Source organism: Prenolepis imparis, unplaced genomic scaffold (assembly GCF_030444845.1).
Source record: "Prenolepis imparis isolate NDT839.2.m4 unplaced genomic scaffold, iyPreImpa1.0 SCAF_12, whole genome shotgun sequence".
In the NCBI taxonomy this organism is placed as follows: domain Eukaryota; kingdom Metazoa; phylum Arthropoda; class Insecta; order Hymenoptera; family Formicidae; genus Prenolepis; species Prenolepis imparis.
The window spans coordinates 13,579,281-13,597,195 of record NW_028141170.1 but is presented as its reverse complement, the minus strand read 5'-3'; the positions used below and the strand labels follow the sequence as shown (position 1 = coordinate 13,597,195).

The 17,915-nt window shown below is 30.6% G+C and overlaps 1 protein-coding gene and 1 pseudogene across 1 annotated transcript; both read left to right on the top strand.

The window, feature by feature from the left end:
- Nucleotides 1–3,832: 3,832 nt before the first annotated feature.
- LOC145943368 (cyclin-C-like) lies at nucleotides 3,833–16,022 on the top strand (annotated as a pseudogene).
- LOC145943929 (uncharacterized) lies at nucleotides 10,711–14,541 on the top strand. The gene is made up of 7 exons (XM_083051849.1): nucleotides 10,711–10,948; nucleotides 11,472–11,629; nucleotides 11,694–12,057; nucleotides 13,405–13,472; nucleotides 13,581–13,779; nucleotides 13,854–14,433; nucleotides 14,511–14,541. The coding sequence occupies exons 1-7, from the start codon at nucleotides 10,711–10,713 to the stop codon at nucleotides 14,539–14,541; spliced, it is 1,638 nt and encodes a 545-aa protein (XP_082907975.1).
- Nucleotides 16,023–17,915: the final 1,893 nt, after the last annotated feature.

The window sequence follows — 17,915 nt, the reverse complement described above, 5'->3', positions numbered from 1 at the left end:
TTCTAATGGAATAAATTTCAGAAAATATGAAGAGTATGAAATTATTAACTTCAATTTGTGAAGAAGAGGATGAATTTGATGATATATATAATATTTTTCATTTAAAACATTATATATGTATATACATTAGTGTCTCGTAGTTCACAAATCAAAATATTTTATAAAAGTTCTTAAAAAACGAAGTAAAAAATTCATTACAATTTTTCAATCCAAGTAATAGTTTTAAAAATATAAGCATTTACAACTGGCTAATCTAACTGTAGAGTTAAATAGTATAGCTTCGTCTAATAAAAGTCTAATAAAAAATAAAAGTAATAGAATATTGTTTATTTCAGATATTTCAGATAGTGACTATACATCACAAAATGATCCTAATGATGTTAATGACGTCAATGTTCTTATTAATGAAATAAATGCCAATGTTAATGCTGTCATTAATGATAATGATGTTAATGATATCATTAATCATAATAATGATAATAATGTCATTAATGATAATGATGTAAATGTTCATAATACCAGTGATTCTGATGGTCATGATGTCAATGATGTTGTCAATGATGAAACATATAATGATGTCAACGATGAAACACATAATGAGTGCCATACTTGTTGCGGTATGTATATTTTGTTATTTAATTTTCATTTACATATATTGCATAAAGTATAAAGATGCTGATGTGTCATTTATGTTGCACATTTTTAATCTTTTAAAATTCTGCTTAAAATATAATTTTTTGTAATTCTGTTTTAAAATAAAAAAAATATATATAGAATCCGACAAAGAAAGGGCTAATGAGAGTTAGGCATGGAAATAAGGCGCAATCTTGTTATTGGAAATCTTCTTTATTTAAATTTGAATGTTTCAATTCTCTTTTTTAACCATCTTTAGTGCAACGGATAGCAAAAAATTCTTCGCATTCTAAACTACTTCATCGTTTAGACTTCTTCGGTAAGTCTTCTATTAATCCTTTTAATAGAGGATTTACCGAAGAAGTCTTGACATTGTAGTTCAGAACGTAAAGAATTTTTGTTACCTATTGTGCTGAAAATGGTCCAAAAGAGGGATTGAAACGTTCAAATTTAAATAAAAAAGATTTCTAACAACAAAATTGTATCTTATTTCCGTGCCTGGATCTCATTAGCCCTTCCTTTGTCGGATTCTATATTTGTATTTCAGAGCCTATCTTGATTACTATAAAAATATATTGTAGAAGTTAATATTTTTGTTTATTGTTGTTTTGTTTGTTATATTATTAATATTTTTGTTTTCTACTTCATAGAAGAGTGTCGTGCAATGCAAACAACAATAATAAAAGCATGGCGCAGAACAGAAAAAAAATTAGATTTTTTGATAAATCTAATAGAAAATAAGGATGCCACAGGTACTAATACTACAGAACATCATACACAATTATTATCTGCTTTTCCACTGGAGACTCTAGAAGATTTCCTTAAATTTGAAGAGGACCTCCAGCAAGATAGAGAAATAAGAAAACAGTTTGTAAGTTTGTTAATTATTTGTCTTCTTGCTTTAAAACTTGTGCAGTTCTGACAATCAGCATTTCATAATTTTCTTCAGAATTGGCAGCAATATACACACGGCACACGCGGCATATGGCACACGAACTCACGGACATCGTGGATGGAATATTCACACTTCTTCTTCTTCTTCTTCTTCTTCTTCTTCTTTAGGCTGGGTCCACAAATAGCTCTGGCAGACCAGCGCGATTTTGCGATGCGCGACGCGCGATATCCAATGAACGTACTGCTTTTTTCGAAAAACTGTACGCTCATTGGATATCGCGCGTTGCGCATCGTAAAATCGCGCTGGTCTGCCAGAGCCATTATAGGGCCACCGCATAAGCTTTTTCGTAAAGGCCAGAGAACACACTTTTGCATAACGCATGCTGATTAGATGATTTGCTTCAATTTTTTAGAGCCGTGGCACTTATATCTGTTTTTTTTGTTGCAGAAAAATAAAATTGCAAAAATTGGAGGCAAAACGTATGCCATGAAAACAAGAAGTATTATAAAATATGTTATGAGTGATACTGTAGCCAAAAAAATCACATGGACCGGGATTAAACAATCAATTGGCATAAAAGATACAGGATTTGCCAATATAATTATAGGTAATTAAAAATATAATATATATAAAAACATAATAAATATAAGTTCTAAAAATTATATTAATTAACAATAAATATAGTTGCTCTTTCTTTGAATAAATTTCTATTTGTTTTCTTATTTTAATATTAAATTATATATATATTATTATAGTATAATATTTATATTTTATATTGTATAATTATAATATATTATAATATTTATAAGTTTAAAAAATTTGTAATTTAAATATTTTTGTAATTATTTCAGATTATGTTACTAGTACGGAGCAATGTAGTTTGTATCAAGTGCAAAAAGTTATTCAAGAATGGTTGAGACATGCGGGTGATCGGATCTCATACTTATTGACAAAAAAATAAAAATTATTATTATATTTCTCTAATATTTTATACATTAAATATTGTAATTATTACTAATAAAATAAAAATATTTTTGTATTCTAAAGTAATATTTATTTTTAATTATAAAAATAAGTAAAATCAACAATAAAGACGTCTTAAGACAAATTTTTGATATATTTAAGACGTATTTAAGACGTATTTAAGATGTTTCTAAAAACGTCTTAAATACGTCTTTAAAATATCTTTAAAATGTCTTAAAAATGTCTTAAATATGTCTTAATAAATCTTAAATATTATGTCTTAAATATGTCAAAAATGTAAGTTCTAAAGTCGTCTATAAGATATGTCTTAAAGACGTTTTTGAGACATATCTTAAAGACGTCGAAAATCGACGCATAAGACGTTTTAAAGATGTCTAAAAGATGTCTTTTTGACGATTTTATAAGACGTCTTTAAGACGTCATTAAGACGACATAATGTTGTCTGGGTACTTTCTTGTTACACTATCATATATGCTATTATTTCTTTTATAAATATGTAATTATTGATATAAAACAAGAAAGCGAATAAAAGTTAATATAATATTATTAACTGTAATATATATATTATTACTGTGAAAGCACATGTTTTCAAATAATGTTTCGATAATTTAACTAAATAATCATATGTATGTATGTGTATCGAGTACAATAAGAAGATAATTGTATACCTTGACAATTATATTAAAACCAGATCTTAAAACCAATCATAAATAGCAAACAATGCAACGATACTGAGAATGCATAGCAGAATTAAAAATACAATGCATAGAATTATAAATAATAGAATATTATAAATTGGTTAAATGTCATTCATTCATAAACATACCTGAATAATATTAGCAATTATGTTTTTTATTATCCTTTTATGTTGTTCTTAATTATCCTCCTCTTTTCTTCCGTTTATTTATGTTGCAGCTGATAAAAGTAAACATTAAGTAAGTTAACAAATAACTTGTGTTGCTAAATGGAAAGCATCCATAGATAACATACTTTTTGGTAACAAAAGTGTCCCCAAGATTTGTGCGAGAGAGAAAGATATAATTCCTATTCATCCTCTATGCGCGTGCGCTATACTGGTAGACATTATTGGAAACAATGCACGCGTATAAATGACGAATGGGAGGAATCTATACCTTTCTCTCTCGCACAGATGTTGGTAACACTTTCAGGCCAGCATTCTCCCTCCATATCTACATACCGTGGTCAAATGCTTGACTCTTTCAAAAATAAGCTTCATAATAAAAAGTAGCTAGGTTACGGTCTAGACATATCATGTTTTATAATTGTACAATATAAAACATATAGCTACTGCAATAATATTTTGAAAAGTTTTATGCTCGCAATAGCTTAAAATGTATAGGACTTTATTATTAACTCCTGCGGCAGTCTTTTTGGCAAAGTTTCTAATACTAAATTGATAACGACAATGGGAACTACAGGTAAGTTTCGTGAATATATCTTCTATTATAATTTATTGATGGTTAATATGCTAATTAAATTTTATTGTTCTTTTTTTTCAGTTAAAAACAAGTTTATTTATGCATACACAAGAATTTCTATATCGTACAAATCTTATTCTAGAGAGTGAATTTTATCTTTTGGAACATTCAGATTGTTGTTTAATAGCCCTGGCGAAAATAAGAAGCTTTATAAAGCGTTGACAAGCATTTGATGAGGATTTTCTGAGAGTTTATACGTTTTCAAACTTTGTAAAAACGCTTACATAACGCTATTGGATGTTGAATGCTTTCTAAACACTTAATAAACGCTGTATGTAACGTTTCATAAAAGTTCTGCAATGCTGAGGCAACGCTTTTTAGATACGTTCAGTAAACGCTGATATACCTTCATGCAGAAAGTTTGCTGTCAGACTTTTCAAACGTTTAGCTAACGCTTTTCCCAATACCGTAAGACAAACGTTTTGCCTCCGTTCATCAAACGTTTTTTGATAACGATCTCTCTTTCAGTTTCATCTAATAAGCCTCTTTCTAATTTTCACTCACATAGAGCTGCGTTCGGAAACGTCCCCGAGTGCATTCCTCCTCTTTCAGTAATATAGAAAGAGAGAATAATGCACTCAAGAACGTTTCTGAATGCAGCTTAGAGGGTCAAGTGTAAATTAAGGTATAAATTAAAGAAAGACGTAAAAAATTTCAATTCAGATTTTACTTATTTATTTTATTTAAAGAGAACGCACTTATATACTTATATAAAGAAACTGAATAATATAATTATTTTATAAAAAAGAATTTTAAGAAAAAAAAAGATCAAAATATTTCATATATAATTTTTAGTATAACTTTATTTTTTATATTTTTTATCTATTATAAGTGATTGAGAGAAATAGTTTATTCCATAAATATTTTGAAAAATAAATGCGATATGTCCTGGTTTATATAAAATGCTCGCGTGCACTCTTGGAAATAAAGTATAGGATATAAACAAGGTAAAAGAAAAAGATCAACTTGTTCCAATATATAAAATACAACATAATTATTTGCATAAATAAAATACAAAATGTGAAAATCCTTAATATCTAAATAACCTAATTACTAGAAGAGAAAGTTTATGGATTCAAATTCTTTATATAAAAATTAACTCGAATTTTTGATATTTTGCACTCTTTAAAATGAAAAATATAAAAAGCTATACATTACAAAAAAACTCATCAATTTAAAACCTTTATTATCAATCCCGATGGCAACCAAAAGACAATCCACTCACGTAGGTATTATTAGGTAAATTCATCACAACACAAGGTTGTTTGATGAGAGACAGTTTGATGCACAGCATTTTGCCAATTCCTTTAATTTTGAGGATATGTCTTAGAGCAACGTAATCGTTTTGAATTAATAAACGTCTGGAACATTTTATCGTTTGCACAAGAAGTAAAATTTTCCCTAATGGTGACATGACAATGTATTTTATCTTCACAACTTTCCCATCTTTTAGGATGGCATAAGAATCATTGTTCTTCTTCTTATCGACATATTGGGAGGAAGTATACCTCATTCCATTATATAATAATCTATTAAAAAAAGTAAAATTGTTAACGTTAAAATATCCAAAACGAACAAAGCATTCAAGCTCCTCTTCAGACAAAAGCGAAACATCACGTTCTCCTTTCCCTAGAAGAAGTGCTTCATCAGAACGTACAAAAAATCTAAGTCTCTTATTTAAAACTTTTTCTGAGAAATCAATAGTACTTTCAGATGACACAAGCTCTTCACATAGAATAGGCAGTGAATTGAACATAAGAAACTTACGAGCAATCTGTGAAACAACCTGAAACGGACTCTGATATAGTTGTAATAAATGTCTATTTTGTCCTTCATAACAAAATGCGTTGTGTGTCCACAAGGGACCCCAGTTTATGACACATTTGCATACATGGGTAAGAAGATGAAGATTGTAGATTGTGTATTTAGGTTTAAAATATTTTTGGAAGTAATAACAGTACTGAAGAAACAGGTTGTGCGCCTCCTCAATTTCAATACGAGATACAGAATGTTGAAGGAGAATATTAGTTGCTTGAGAGAGCATAGCGAGATGAGTCAAGTATTTGTCTTTAAGTAGGCCTTGTAAGCATGGTATGCATGCAATAAAACAAGAGCCACGACCTCCATTCTGAAGCTTTCCACTTACAACAGTGTTCGATTGAACGAGGACTTCTAGTTATTCCTGTTGGAGGTTGTATGCTAAGAAGACGGCTATCTATTGTGTCTGTCAAATTTTTTAAAGCAATTTTATCTGTCATATCTATCCAACATTTCTTTTTAGTAGAATCAAACAGGTATTCCATATGAGATTTTATCACACCCAAGAGAATAGCATGCATGTAATCAACGACAAAACCCCAAATCAAATCAAAATAAGGTAGATTTATCAAAATAGATAGGCCCTTGACACCTTTATAATGTCGCTTATCTATACGTGATTCATCTTTATTTTCATAAGCTCTTTTTGCATCCTGATAAGTGGATTCTGCCGTTCTTTCATCTGCTATCTCAGAGAGGATATTAAAACACCTCAATCTTGGTCCTGTTTTCTCCTGCTTCTCATAACAGAATGTGCAACCATAAAATGCATGGAAAGATTGCATGTTGAGAAGTTGCCACCGTGCAACAGAATCAGTTACAGCACATAAAAGGATGACTTTACTGACAACCTCTTTTCCCTCGTAAATCAAAGAAAAACCCTCAGAGGATAGTTTATTTGCTTCTTTAACAAAGGGTTGCAAGAAAACCATTTGATTCGGATCTTTAGGTCCAACATATAGTCCAGCAAGAAGCATATATCTGCTACGGTCTTTAAATGGAAGTTCATTGATGGTTACATAAATAGGCCACAATGATTTACCAGTCGACTTTCCAGTTTGTACACCGTCCGTAAAGAAAGAAAATGAAAAATTAAAAGGGGATGAGAGTATTCCTCCAGAACCACAGTGCTTTTTGTACTGCTCTCCGTCATATATATCTTCGAAAGCATCAGAGCGATCTTTCTTGCGATTAAATCTATGGGTTAATAATGAGGATGCTATACATGAATCATTTACTAATTTTTGTAACTGCGACTCTAATGATATGGATAAAAAAAAGTTTGATGGCTGAGATACATCAACATTATTAGCACAATAAGAACAATGCACAGATTCTGGCAAACAGCTCTTTTCCTCTAAGTATACTTCACATGTTGGACAACAGATGTGATAAGATATGCTCTCTTTTTCTTTCTCTATGTATTGAAAATACTTATACTTTGTTTCTGGAATATTTTCCTTGTCGTAAATTGAATTGACCATTCGGAGAATGTCAAGCTGTGCCTCCCATGTTAAATTATGTCTCACTCCTAACACAAGGCACATGAAAATAACATCACCAGCTGTAGTGCTTGTACAGTTACACAATCTCTCTAAGAATTTCTTATTCTTTGTCTCCATACTGTTATTATGATCAATAAAAGAGTCTTCCTCTGATGATAATTTAGGCCTTGAGTCTCTCTCTGAAGATGAGGCAGACTCTGAACTTTTTGATGATAAATCTAAGGCAATCTCTTTAATGATTTCATCACTATTAAATGGAATATCAGATTTAGTTGATTCTGTCATATCAGTGATGACTTCTTGTATTGCATTAGAATTGCTCTTAAAGAAAAATGAAATGCAAGATGAAAACAAAATAATCATTAAGAAAATGGGCATCTTATTCTACTAAAATATAATATTCAGAATTTTAAAAAATTATTGCATACTTGCCAAGAATGTGACATACGTGAGTCATCAGTAACTCTATTGACATACATAAAATTGTCTTGTGATATTGTATCCGTCCTTTCAACATCATTCTATGATGTTGACATTGTTGTAAATAATATTGTATTATTCTGAAACAAAATAACATTTTCAGTGAAAAAAAATGTTATACTTCGGAACTTTCACACAAAAAATTAGTTGATTCATATTATTTTACTTGTGTTTGATATCAAGTATGTATTAAAATTTAAATATTGTACCAAATCATCATTTTTAAGTAATAAGGATTAATTATATTAATATATTATTAATTATTATAATTATATTATAAATATAATTAGTCCTTATTACTTAAAAGTGATGATTTGATACAATATTTAAATTTTAATACATACTGCTTGATATCAAACACAAGTAATATAATATGAATCAATAACTAATTTTTTGTGTGAAAGTTCTGAAGTATAACATTTAAAAAAAAAATTTTTTAATTAATTTTTTTGATTTGGTAATATTAAAATTTTAATACATACTTTGATATCAAACACAAGTAAAATAATATGATCAACAAATTTTTTGTGAAAGTTCCGCCGAAGTATTACATTTTTTGTTCATTGAAAATGTTACCTGGTTAGAATTATGAGAGTTTTGCCCCATTAGCAGCTCATTGTCGCCGACGATAAGCGGTGGAGCGAGGGATATTTTCCTCAGTATACAAAAAACGTTTGTAACGTCCCATTTTAGATTATGCTTTCAATTTAAATTAGTAAAGAACAATATGTAAATTAACTGAAATATTACTTAAAAAGCGGTATCTACAATGAGAATTTAAAATGTATCACACTACGATTGCATCTGCAATTGCGATTCTTTTTCAGGTAACAGTGATTGTATTCGTTTATTTGTCGAGTCCAGAGAGAAACTCTGGTCGAGTCTATTGTACGCAGGCCTGAGATAGAGAAGAAGGCGAGAAAACGAAACCTAACCTTGCGACCGACAGGCGCTCACAGCTCGAATATTCCCGTTTCAGCAGCAGAGCCGAGACCTGGATCTTCCAAGGAGTGAAGCCAAGGTACCTGTAAATAAAAAGAGAGAAATGTATATAGTTAGTTATAAGTTTATTTAAAATAATAATTATAAAGTTTAAAAGGAAAAAAGAATTATAATTAAAATTATAATTGGAAAAGGAATAAAAAGTTAAATAAAGTTAAAATGTAAAATAATATAAATATTTAAAGGTAGATCAAAATAGACTTAAGTTTTAAAGATAGAGTTTTGAATAAAAGAATAAGTTGTTTTTATTTTGTTTAGCAAACTTTAGGTTTGATAAGACTCTAATTATAGAATGCGCAAGAGCAAAAGTTAATTGAAATAATAAGAGCGCAGAAGGAATAGTTAATTTTGATTTATAATTAAAAGGAAAGATAAATCCTAGAGTTATTTTGAGTTGAAACATTAATTATAATATACGCACGATAGAGCGTACGAACAGAGGTTCGTAATATAATTAATAATAATCTTTTAATAATTAGAATAAGTTTGTAACGTTGGAAAAAAATGGAATATATGAAAACAAAATAAAAAGGAAGAGATTAGAGAACGATCCGTATGATCAGTGCGAGGTCAATAAACGAAAGTTGACGAATCGTTATAAAACTCTAATAACGTAACCTTATAAATATTTGAGACACATTCCAATCATTAATTCAGTTAGGAAATTAATTTGAGTTAACGTAATGAAAAACCAATCATAAACAGGTGTTGAAGAATAAAGACACTGATTGGAAATTATTTTATAATTTAAAACAAGCAGACAGATGCTATTTATTTTTAGTTTTATTAGAATTATTAATTGACGTTATTTTTAGTTGTGAAAATCAATCAGGGTATGAAGTCAATTAACAACATTAACTTATTAATATTATGTTCAAGGAATAAATGATTGAAGTGTGTATATATGTAAATATGAATGTACAGTTAGTTTTAAGCATTGTAATATACGCGAAGCGTCCGCTAAGAACGCGAAAAGGGAAATGATACGATTGGCTAGCGCGAGCGTGGTGGGGATAACTAGGTGACTACCCAGCGGCGAGCGCGGACCATAACGAGACGCCTGACGCGCGATTGGTGCTGAACGACTGTCAGCGCGGAGGACACGGATTGGCCGGTGACCCAGTAGTGGGGAGACATAGTATAAGAAGCGGCGATCCGAAGACTCGATAGCGAGAGTCTCACCGAATCCCGACGCGTAAGGATCGCTCGGCGATGGGGGTTTCCGCTCACACCCTCGTACCGCGTAGAAAAAACACGTTCAAGCTCGTTGACGCGAACGCGAAATAACTTGTAACGAAACGTGACGTGATATAAGTGTGAGAATTGTAACCGCGTTATTACCTGCCATAGTAAAACAGCGCGAGTTAATTTAATTGAGATTCCCTGTAACAAATCATAATTTCATTAAATATATATAACGTATTAGTGACAATAAAAATCAAGTGTTACTTACCTGTGATACTTACCCAATCCTAATCGGTTGAGTGACCATCCTTGTGAATGGTTGTCCTGTCGATGATTCCGGATCCTACGGGCGGTGCATCGATGTCCAACGGCGACCTGAAACAGAAAAAGAAGGAAGTCTAAATCGAGGAAATAGGGAAATTGGCCCGAAGAAGGATCTTTGGCCAAAGTTGTCCATCGTTACTTATCAAACAACCAAACCTTGGTATTTCCACTGGTTAAAATACCTGGCGACCGATGAAACTTGGCGAAAGCGTTGCAACCTGGGGACTGGTGAGTGATACGTACCACGCGTTACTCTCTAAAGACCGGTCACAACCTAACGTGAAGCAGACGTGTGAAACTGCGAACTGCGAGTGATCTGTGAATCCGTTTTATAAAAATTTCAATTTCGGGTGTAAATAAGTTGTTTTTTATTTTAATCTTTATTATGAGTGAAGTGGATAATTCTGGGTGGTATGCGTTGGTGAAGTATAAAAGTGGCAATGAAACAGAAGTACTATCAGTGCATAAAATCAAAGTAAAAATCAGAAAAGGTGAACAGGTAGCATTGAATCCGAAATCTTTAACTGATTTTGAGAAAACAAAATTTTATATCGTTAATACTGCGCACGGCAGCAAGGATGGAAAAGAGCACAAGTGGTATGCTCTAATCGGATTGCTTGCTGGTAAGTAATATTGTCCTAAGTCTAAAACCTAGAAATCATAACCTAAAAATGTTGATGGATTGTACAAAGATAATTGAATGCACCTTAGAACATATATTTACTGGAAGGGGAATTGAGCATCAAACCTGCATTCAAGAGCTGTGCGAGAGAGAAAGGTAGTTACTGACCATCATTCGCAATACGCATGCGCTGATATCATCGTTGCCGTGAGATGATTTATCTGAATTTGGTTTTGACATATTCAAAAAGTCAGTGAAATCAAACAAATCGTCCCATTGCAACGACGATATCAGCACATGCGTATTGCGGTTGATAGTCACTACCTTTCTCTCTCGCACAGCTCTTGAATGCAAGTTCGATGCTCAATTCCCTTCCGGTGAATATATGTTCTAAGAAATATTCAGATAGTATTTTTATAATTGTTTGAAGGTGGTCTTTTGAATCATTTGTTTTCAGTTTACGAGAACAATTCAATTACAAAATTAAATAAAAATAAATAAAAATTAAATTTTTTGGTTTACAGAATCTCGAGAAGCATTGGAGCATGCCATACATATAAAAAGAATTAGTTGGCCTATCTTGTTTAGTGAAAACGAATCAGAACCAAACTCAACTGATGATGCATCAGAACAAGCTAATATGAACTCATGTAATATGACCATCAGCAATCGTGATTTGACTGTAAATATAATTTTTGCAAATGTTTGACATATGGCAATTTACTGATACATTTTCTTTGTTTCAGAAAAATAGGAAAAAGACTAAAAAAGATGCTACCGATGCAATCCATGCCAAATTATTGTCATTTAGGAATCTAAATTCAAATAATACAAGTGATGCATCAGTAAGTGTCGCAGATGATGAAGACATAGTTCAACGTTTACGAGAAAATGAAGAGTTGAAATCTTCATTGAAGGCACAAAGGAATAATTCACCTAAAGTAGTGAGAGATTATACTGATATTCTCCAAGAATATCTGCAGAAAATAGAGACAAAAATAGAAGAAATGCAAGAAAATTTTCAGAAGAAATTGGATCATACAGGAAAAGTAAACTTGGAGAAATTCGCCGAGTTGGAGAGAAATATAACAAATGTAGGGGACTCGATAAGTAAGTTCCCACAGCCTTATCCGTATGTGCAACATTGGTTGAACAGTTTGCCCGAAAATGAAAATATTGAAGACTAATAAACTTACAATTAGAGTAATATATTACCTACACATATATTGATAATAAATAATAACAGTAATACAAATTTATAAAAATTAATATAATAAGCAAAATACTTAGACTCATCTGCGCACAGTATAGAAAATATTAAGAATAAATATTAAATATTAGAAATAAGAATTATTTTAAAATATAATAAAATTGAGAAAACTGATATAAAAATACAAATTCGAGTATGAAGGACTAATTAGTTAGTAAAAGCCCTTTATACTGAATTTGTATTCCTATATCAGTTTTTTTATTTTATTATTTTAAAATAATTCCTATTCCTCTGTGTGTGTGTGTGTGTGTGTGTGTGTGTGTGTGTGTGTGTGTGTGTGTGTGTGTGTGTGTGTGTGTGTGAGTATGTGTGTGATATTTAATATTTATTCCTAATATTTTTTCTATTGTGCGCAGTATTTAAGTAATCAAAATAATTAGTGTAGTATCAAAGACAGCTATAATTAAAAAGTTTACTTGAATGTTAGTCATGATATTTTTATGGAAGTAGGGCATGACAACCGTCGAAAACATTATTTTAAAACTATTTCTATATAAGCACTGTTGTAAGATGCAAGAAATATAATACATGGTTGCTGTGGACCTCGAAAAGTAAAAGGTCTAAAAAAAGTTAATATTTGATGTGGAAAACTTGACAGTTAGAGAATTTTAAAATACGACATGTGACAATATTCTAAAGAAGCCACTACGTGATTCATTTCAACATGCAGAAATTCTTGTGCGATATAATGCTCCACATGTTATTATGGCAGATTTGGTACGTTGTTGTCTGTGCAATCTAATTGTAATCTAATTGGTTTCGTGTTTATTTTAAAGTAAATTATTTGATTAAGTTAGATTTCGCTTTTATTTCAACTATGAGTTTCAAGTGATCTTTTCTGTTCTCTCGCTAATCTGGAGATTTCCTCCACTTTTAAGGTATAATTTGCAGTCTTACGCTTTTCTTGTGTGATGAATGTGAAATGGCATGTTTTTATTTTATTTTATTTTCATATATAGCACATTAGTAATACTAAAAAGTTTCTTGATTGATGTTTGAATTTTTTCTTGTACATATTTCTGTGCTTGTCAAACATGAAGGGTTAAGGCTTTGTATATTAAAACCAATTCCGAGCTCTTATAAAACATTATGTGTGACTTTGCATATGAAGTAATTGTAAAAAATGCATGTCTGAAATAGAAATGGAGATCACTGTTATTTATTCATGTTGTCTATTCATGTTTTAGGAATGAGACCACCACTGTCTTCTACAAGTTCAGCCTCCACCAGTGAGGTTTCGTCAGACACAGAGAAGGTAAGTTGAATGCTACTTCGTGAGAGAGATTAAGGGAGTTCTGTGCAACACTTTTGATTGCTTTCTATATCTCTAATTTCATTAATTTCATGTGTTCTCCCCTACCAGGTACCTCTTGGAGATGCAGTTTTCTGCTCCAAAGCAGCATATACCAAATTAATAAATGTGGAAGAAAGCCACGCTGACTGGGCATATGCTCTTCTTAAAGGAGTCTTCGGTGAGAAAGCGCACCTTATAAGGGTGCGAATCAGCAACAAACATACTGAGAACGAAAGATTTCCTTCGAACTTCCTCATGGTGGCCAAATGTGGGTACTGTTTCAAATAGATTTTTTTAAATTATATAATTTTAGATTATATTAAAAACTTCGATTTTTTACAGCCCTACACCGCGATTGGTTAGTAAAACAGAAGATTTGGGATAAGAATGGGCAGCTGCATTCAAAATACTCAACTACAGAAGTGGAGAAGTATGTGAATGCACTCCCCGCTTATCTCGCAGATCGGGCCTATGATATGCAAGGCCCTCGGGGCGTTAACACGAAGAGAAGAGATGGAAACCTCGACAATAATGCCCCTCAGCGTAGACGAAGTGGACCCACCGATCCAAAGCGCAAATATACAAGAAGAGGTCAGTCGCAGCTTCAAATAATGCAGCAACTCCAACGACTACCACATCTACAGCAAAATAATAATCAACAACCATTGCCATCTCAGCAATCACTACTGCAACAGCAGCTACCGCAGCAATTAATGCACCAAGAACCGCCACTCCAGCAACAATCATCACAGTTGTCATTACAACACCAACAACCACTCTCATCTCAGCAACCACTATCGCAACAATTATTTTATCAGGAACTGCCACCACAGCAACAATCATCGCAGTCCTCATTACAACCGTTCGATTTTTTAAATATTCCGCCATCAACATCAAGAGCAACGACATTTGAGAATCTTCAGTGTGTACTATTAAATTTAAAAACAATTTTGTTAAATATTTTATTGATTTGATTTTAACATTTTCTCTTGTTTTCAGGACTACTACAGCCACATACACCGCTCTTTAAGTCATTAAATTGTAAGACTGGTATTTATTTTTCTTTGGTTGTGAACTATTGGGTTACAGAGTGTATACTCCCTGGAAAAACCTGGAAAACTTGGAATTCTCAGGGAATTTTTTTCTACCTTGAAAAATCCTGGAATACTCATGGTATTTATTTTGAACTCAGGGAATTTTTAAAAAAATGGCCTCTTTTTAATTTCATTTTTAAATATACTTTTAAAGAATATAAAACTTATTAAGTTTATATAAAGTATATTAAAATAAATTTTATTATAAAATATATATTAAAAAATATTTTATTTATGTTAAAAAATTATGTATAACAGAAATAACTTATTTTAAAATTGTATTTAAAATTTTTTTAAATACTTTAATTTTACCTGAAATTTTGAACAAAAGTACCTGGAAAATCATGGAATCCTCAGGGAATTTATTTATAAGATTTGAGTATACCCTGGATTAGTTGGAGTGTGTATTTTCACATAATAAATGATTTTTGTTTATATTTGATTGTATTTTTGTCTTTCATTTTTCAGTGATTTTTCCTCAGACTAAAGATTAGTTTATAAAGGCCGTAACTGCTTTCAGTAACTGTAACTGTAATCGTAACATAAGGATTTGATTAATCGCGTTGCTTGATTCGGCATATGGACTGCCGAATCAAACAATAGGATTGATCAAATCTTTATGTTACAATTACAATTATGGTTATAGAAAGCAATTACGATCTCTATAAACCAGTCTTAACAATTACTGAACGTTTATAAATCCATAGTAAACGTTCTTTACGACGTTTTTTCTAACAAGAATAGACGCCGATTAAACGCTTAATAGAGGCTGCACACAGTTTTCAATGATGAAAGTAAACGTCCATTAAACGCTTAATAGAAAATTTATAAATGTTATAAAAACTCTCAGCAAACGTCCTATGTTATGTAAACGCTGTGCAAACTCTCAAAAACGCTATATACAAACGCCTTTCAAACGCTGCAGTGTTGCAATTTCTGCTCTACAAACTTCTTACTGACCGTTTTTAAACTCTTAACAAACTTCTGCAAACGCTCATGTAAACGTCAAACAAACGTGCATAAAACTTCCTATTTTCGCCAGGGAATATATCAACCATACCGTCCCTTATTATTAACATTAATTCAGGATGTGGGATCAGATGATAAATTACTTACTCTTGCATGGCGTATAATTAATGACAGTATAAGAACAGATGTATGTTTATTAATCCTTCTTATCAAATAGCTATTAGCAAGCAGTATTAATTTTACAATCTAGTGTGTATTAAAAAGAAATTTTATATTTAACAAAGTCTATTTTGTTTTATTACAGGTTGTCTGCAAATAGCTTGTCTGCTAAATTAAAAAAATAGCACGGTATATAATTAATCTATTGTGGAAGAGATATGATGAAATGAATGAGATTCAAGGTTTACTGGCTAAAATGCCAAAGCAAAAAGCAACACCACACCATTAACATGAAGAACCTTGTTTGTCAAATGTTTGGGATTTGCTACAGCGAATTAACTTGACAATATTGTTTTGCATTTCATTTATTGTTTACTCGACCAACCAACGTAGTACGCACGTACCCATGCACAAACACGCACGCACGCGCGCAACTTCATGTACATTATTAGTTAACTAGCGTTTCGGACCGCGCTTCGCGCGGTCCTCAAAGCTTTTATAATTCGGACCGCACTTCGCGCGGTTCTCATAAAGCCTTTATAAAACCTGATTTAACACAAAAGATTAATTGTTCTGTCTGTATTACCGCGAACTACTTGCATATTTTTGGACCGATTTTCACGAAATTTATATATTGATGTTGCAAATTTTTAGAAGATGACTACTATTATTTTTTTTTCACTCCCTGATATTGTATTTTGCGTCTTGTTTTGCATAAACTTAAATATTTATAATTAAAATTTTGTTTGCTTATATTAATTTTTTTTGTTATTTTAATTTCCACACAATTTAATATGTTTTAAATCTGAAACATTAGTTTAGTAAATATATATACATACAAATTTTTTTTTTTTATTATTTAATTATTATACCAATTTTTTTTCCTTACTCAAATATTTTTTGATTACGTCTAATGTACCCACCGCTAACCCGCTATTATTAGCTCTCATACAATTTCATAATTCTTCAATTTACAAAATTTCTCTGTATATTACATTTTTTGTAAAACATTTTTCACTTCCTTCAATTAGATGTCCTTGATTGCTAAATTCATCTATCTTAATTTTTACACTTTCCCTTTTGGTTGCTCTAGAAAATGCCACATAAAGTTGACCATGAGCAAATACAGGATGTGGCAAATAAATCCCAATTTTTTCTAAACTCTGTCCTTGTGATTTATTTATTGTCATAGCAAATGATACTCGAATAGGAAACTGTCTTCGTTTAAATTTAAATGGCAATTCCAAATCACTTGTAATTAAATCTATCCTTGGAATGATGACAATCTGTCCTCGAGCAGGACCAGTTAGAACCTCCGCATAAATTAGATTATTTTTCAAATTAGTTACTATAAATCTTGTTCCATTACAAAGTCCTTTCTTAGTATTTAAATTTCTTAATAGGATTATTATAGCACTGACTTTTATTTTAAGTTGATGAACTGGCATTCCAGAAGGTGTCAGAGAGTTCAAAAACTCAGTTGGAAAATTTAATTGCTCCTGTGGATCATCACTTACAATAAAGTCAATTGAGAGATATTCCTTTTCCTCTCCTTCCATTTTACAAAGGATTGTGTCATTAATTTTAAAAGTATCCTCATTTTTAGGACAAAGTATCGCTCTATCTGGATTTTCTCTAATCCGTTCCTAAAAAACTAATAAATAAATAATAAAAAAATAATATTTATAATATTAATAACAATAAAATATTTATTTAATAATAAATTAATAATAAAAAAATAATATTAATAATATTAATAATAATTTATTTACATAAATAAATAATTATTTATTTATATAAATAAATTATTATTAATACAATTAATATTATTTTTTTATTTTTAATTTATTATTAAATAAATATTTTATTGTTATTAATATTATAAATATTATTTTTTTTATTATTTATTTATTACTTTTTTAGTTTTATTATTGTTTGTTATTTTTACTATTTATGATGTTAGTTTATTAATTTTTTTAAATTAATTTTTGTAAACTATAATTTTTACATATAATATTACTGTTATTGTTACGTATCCCATATTGCAAATTGTTGAAAATTTAATTATTAATATTATATTTGGGCATATCTCAAACAAAAGTTGTAATATTTATTCTATTAATTTTGAATAAATAATTAATTTAGCTTATAGAAATTTAAAAAGCAGCGAATTTTATTAAAT

What these genes read in the sequence shown, in the direction of transcription:
- LOC145943929 (XM_083051849.1), top strand. Translation starts at nt 10,711, where the DNA reads ATGAGTGAAGTGGATAATTCTGGGTGGTATGCGTTGGTGAAGTATAAA. An exon ending in TCAGCAATCGTGATTTGACT is followed by an intron (nt 11,630 to 11,693) that starts GTAAATATAATT and finishes TCTTTGTTTCAG; the next exon opens with AAAAATAGGAAAAAGACTAA. An exon ending in TTTCGTCAGACACAGAGAAG is followed by an intron (nt 13,473 to 13,580) that starts GTAAGTTGAATG and finishes CTCCCCTACCAG; the next exon opens with GTACCTCTTGGAGATGCAGT.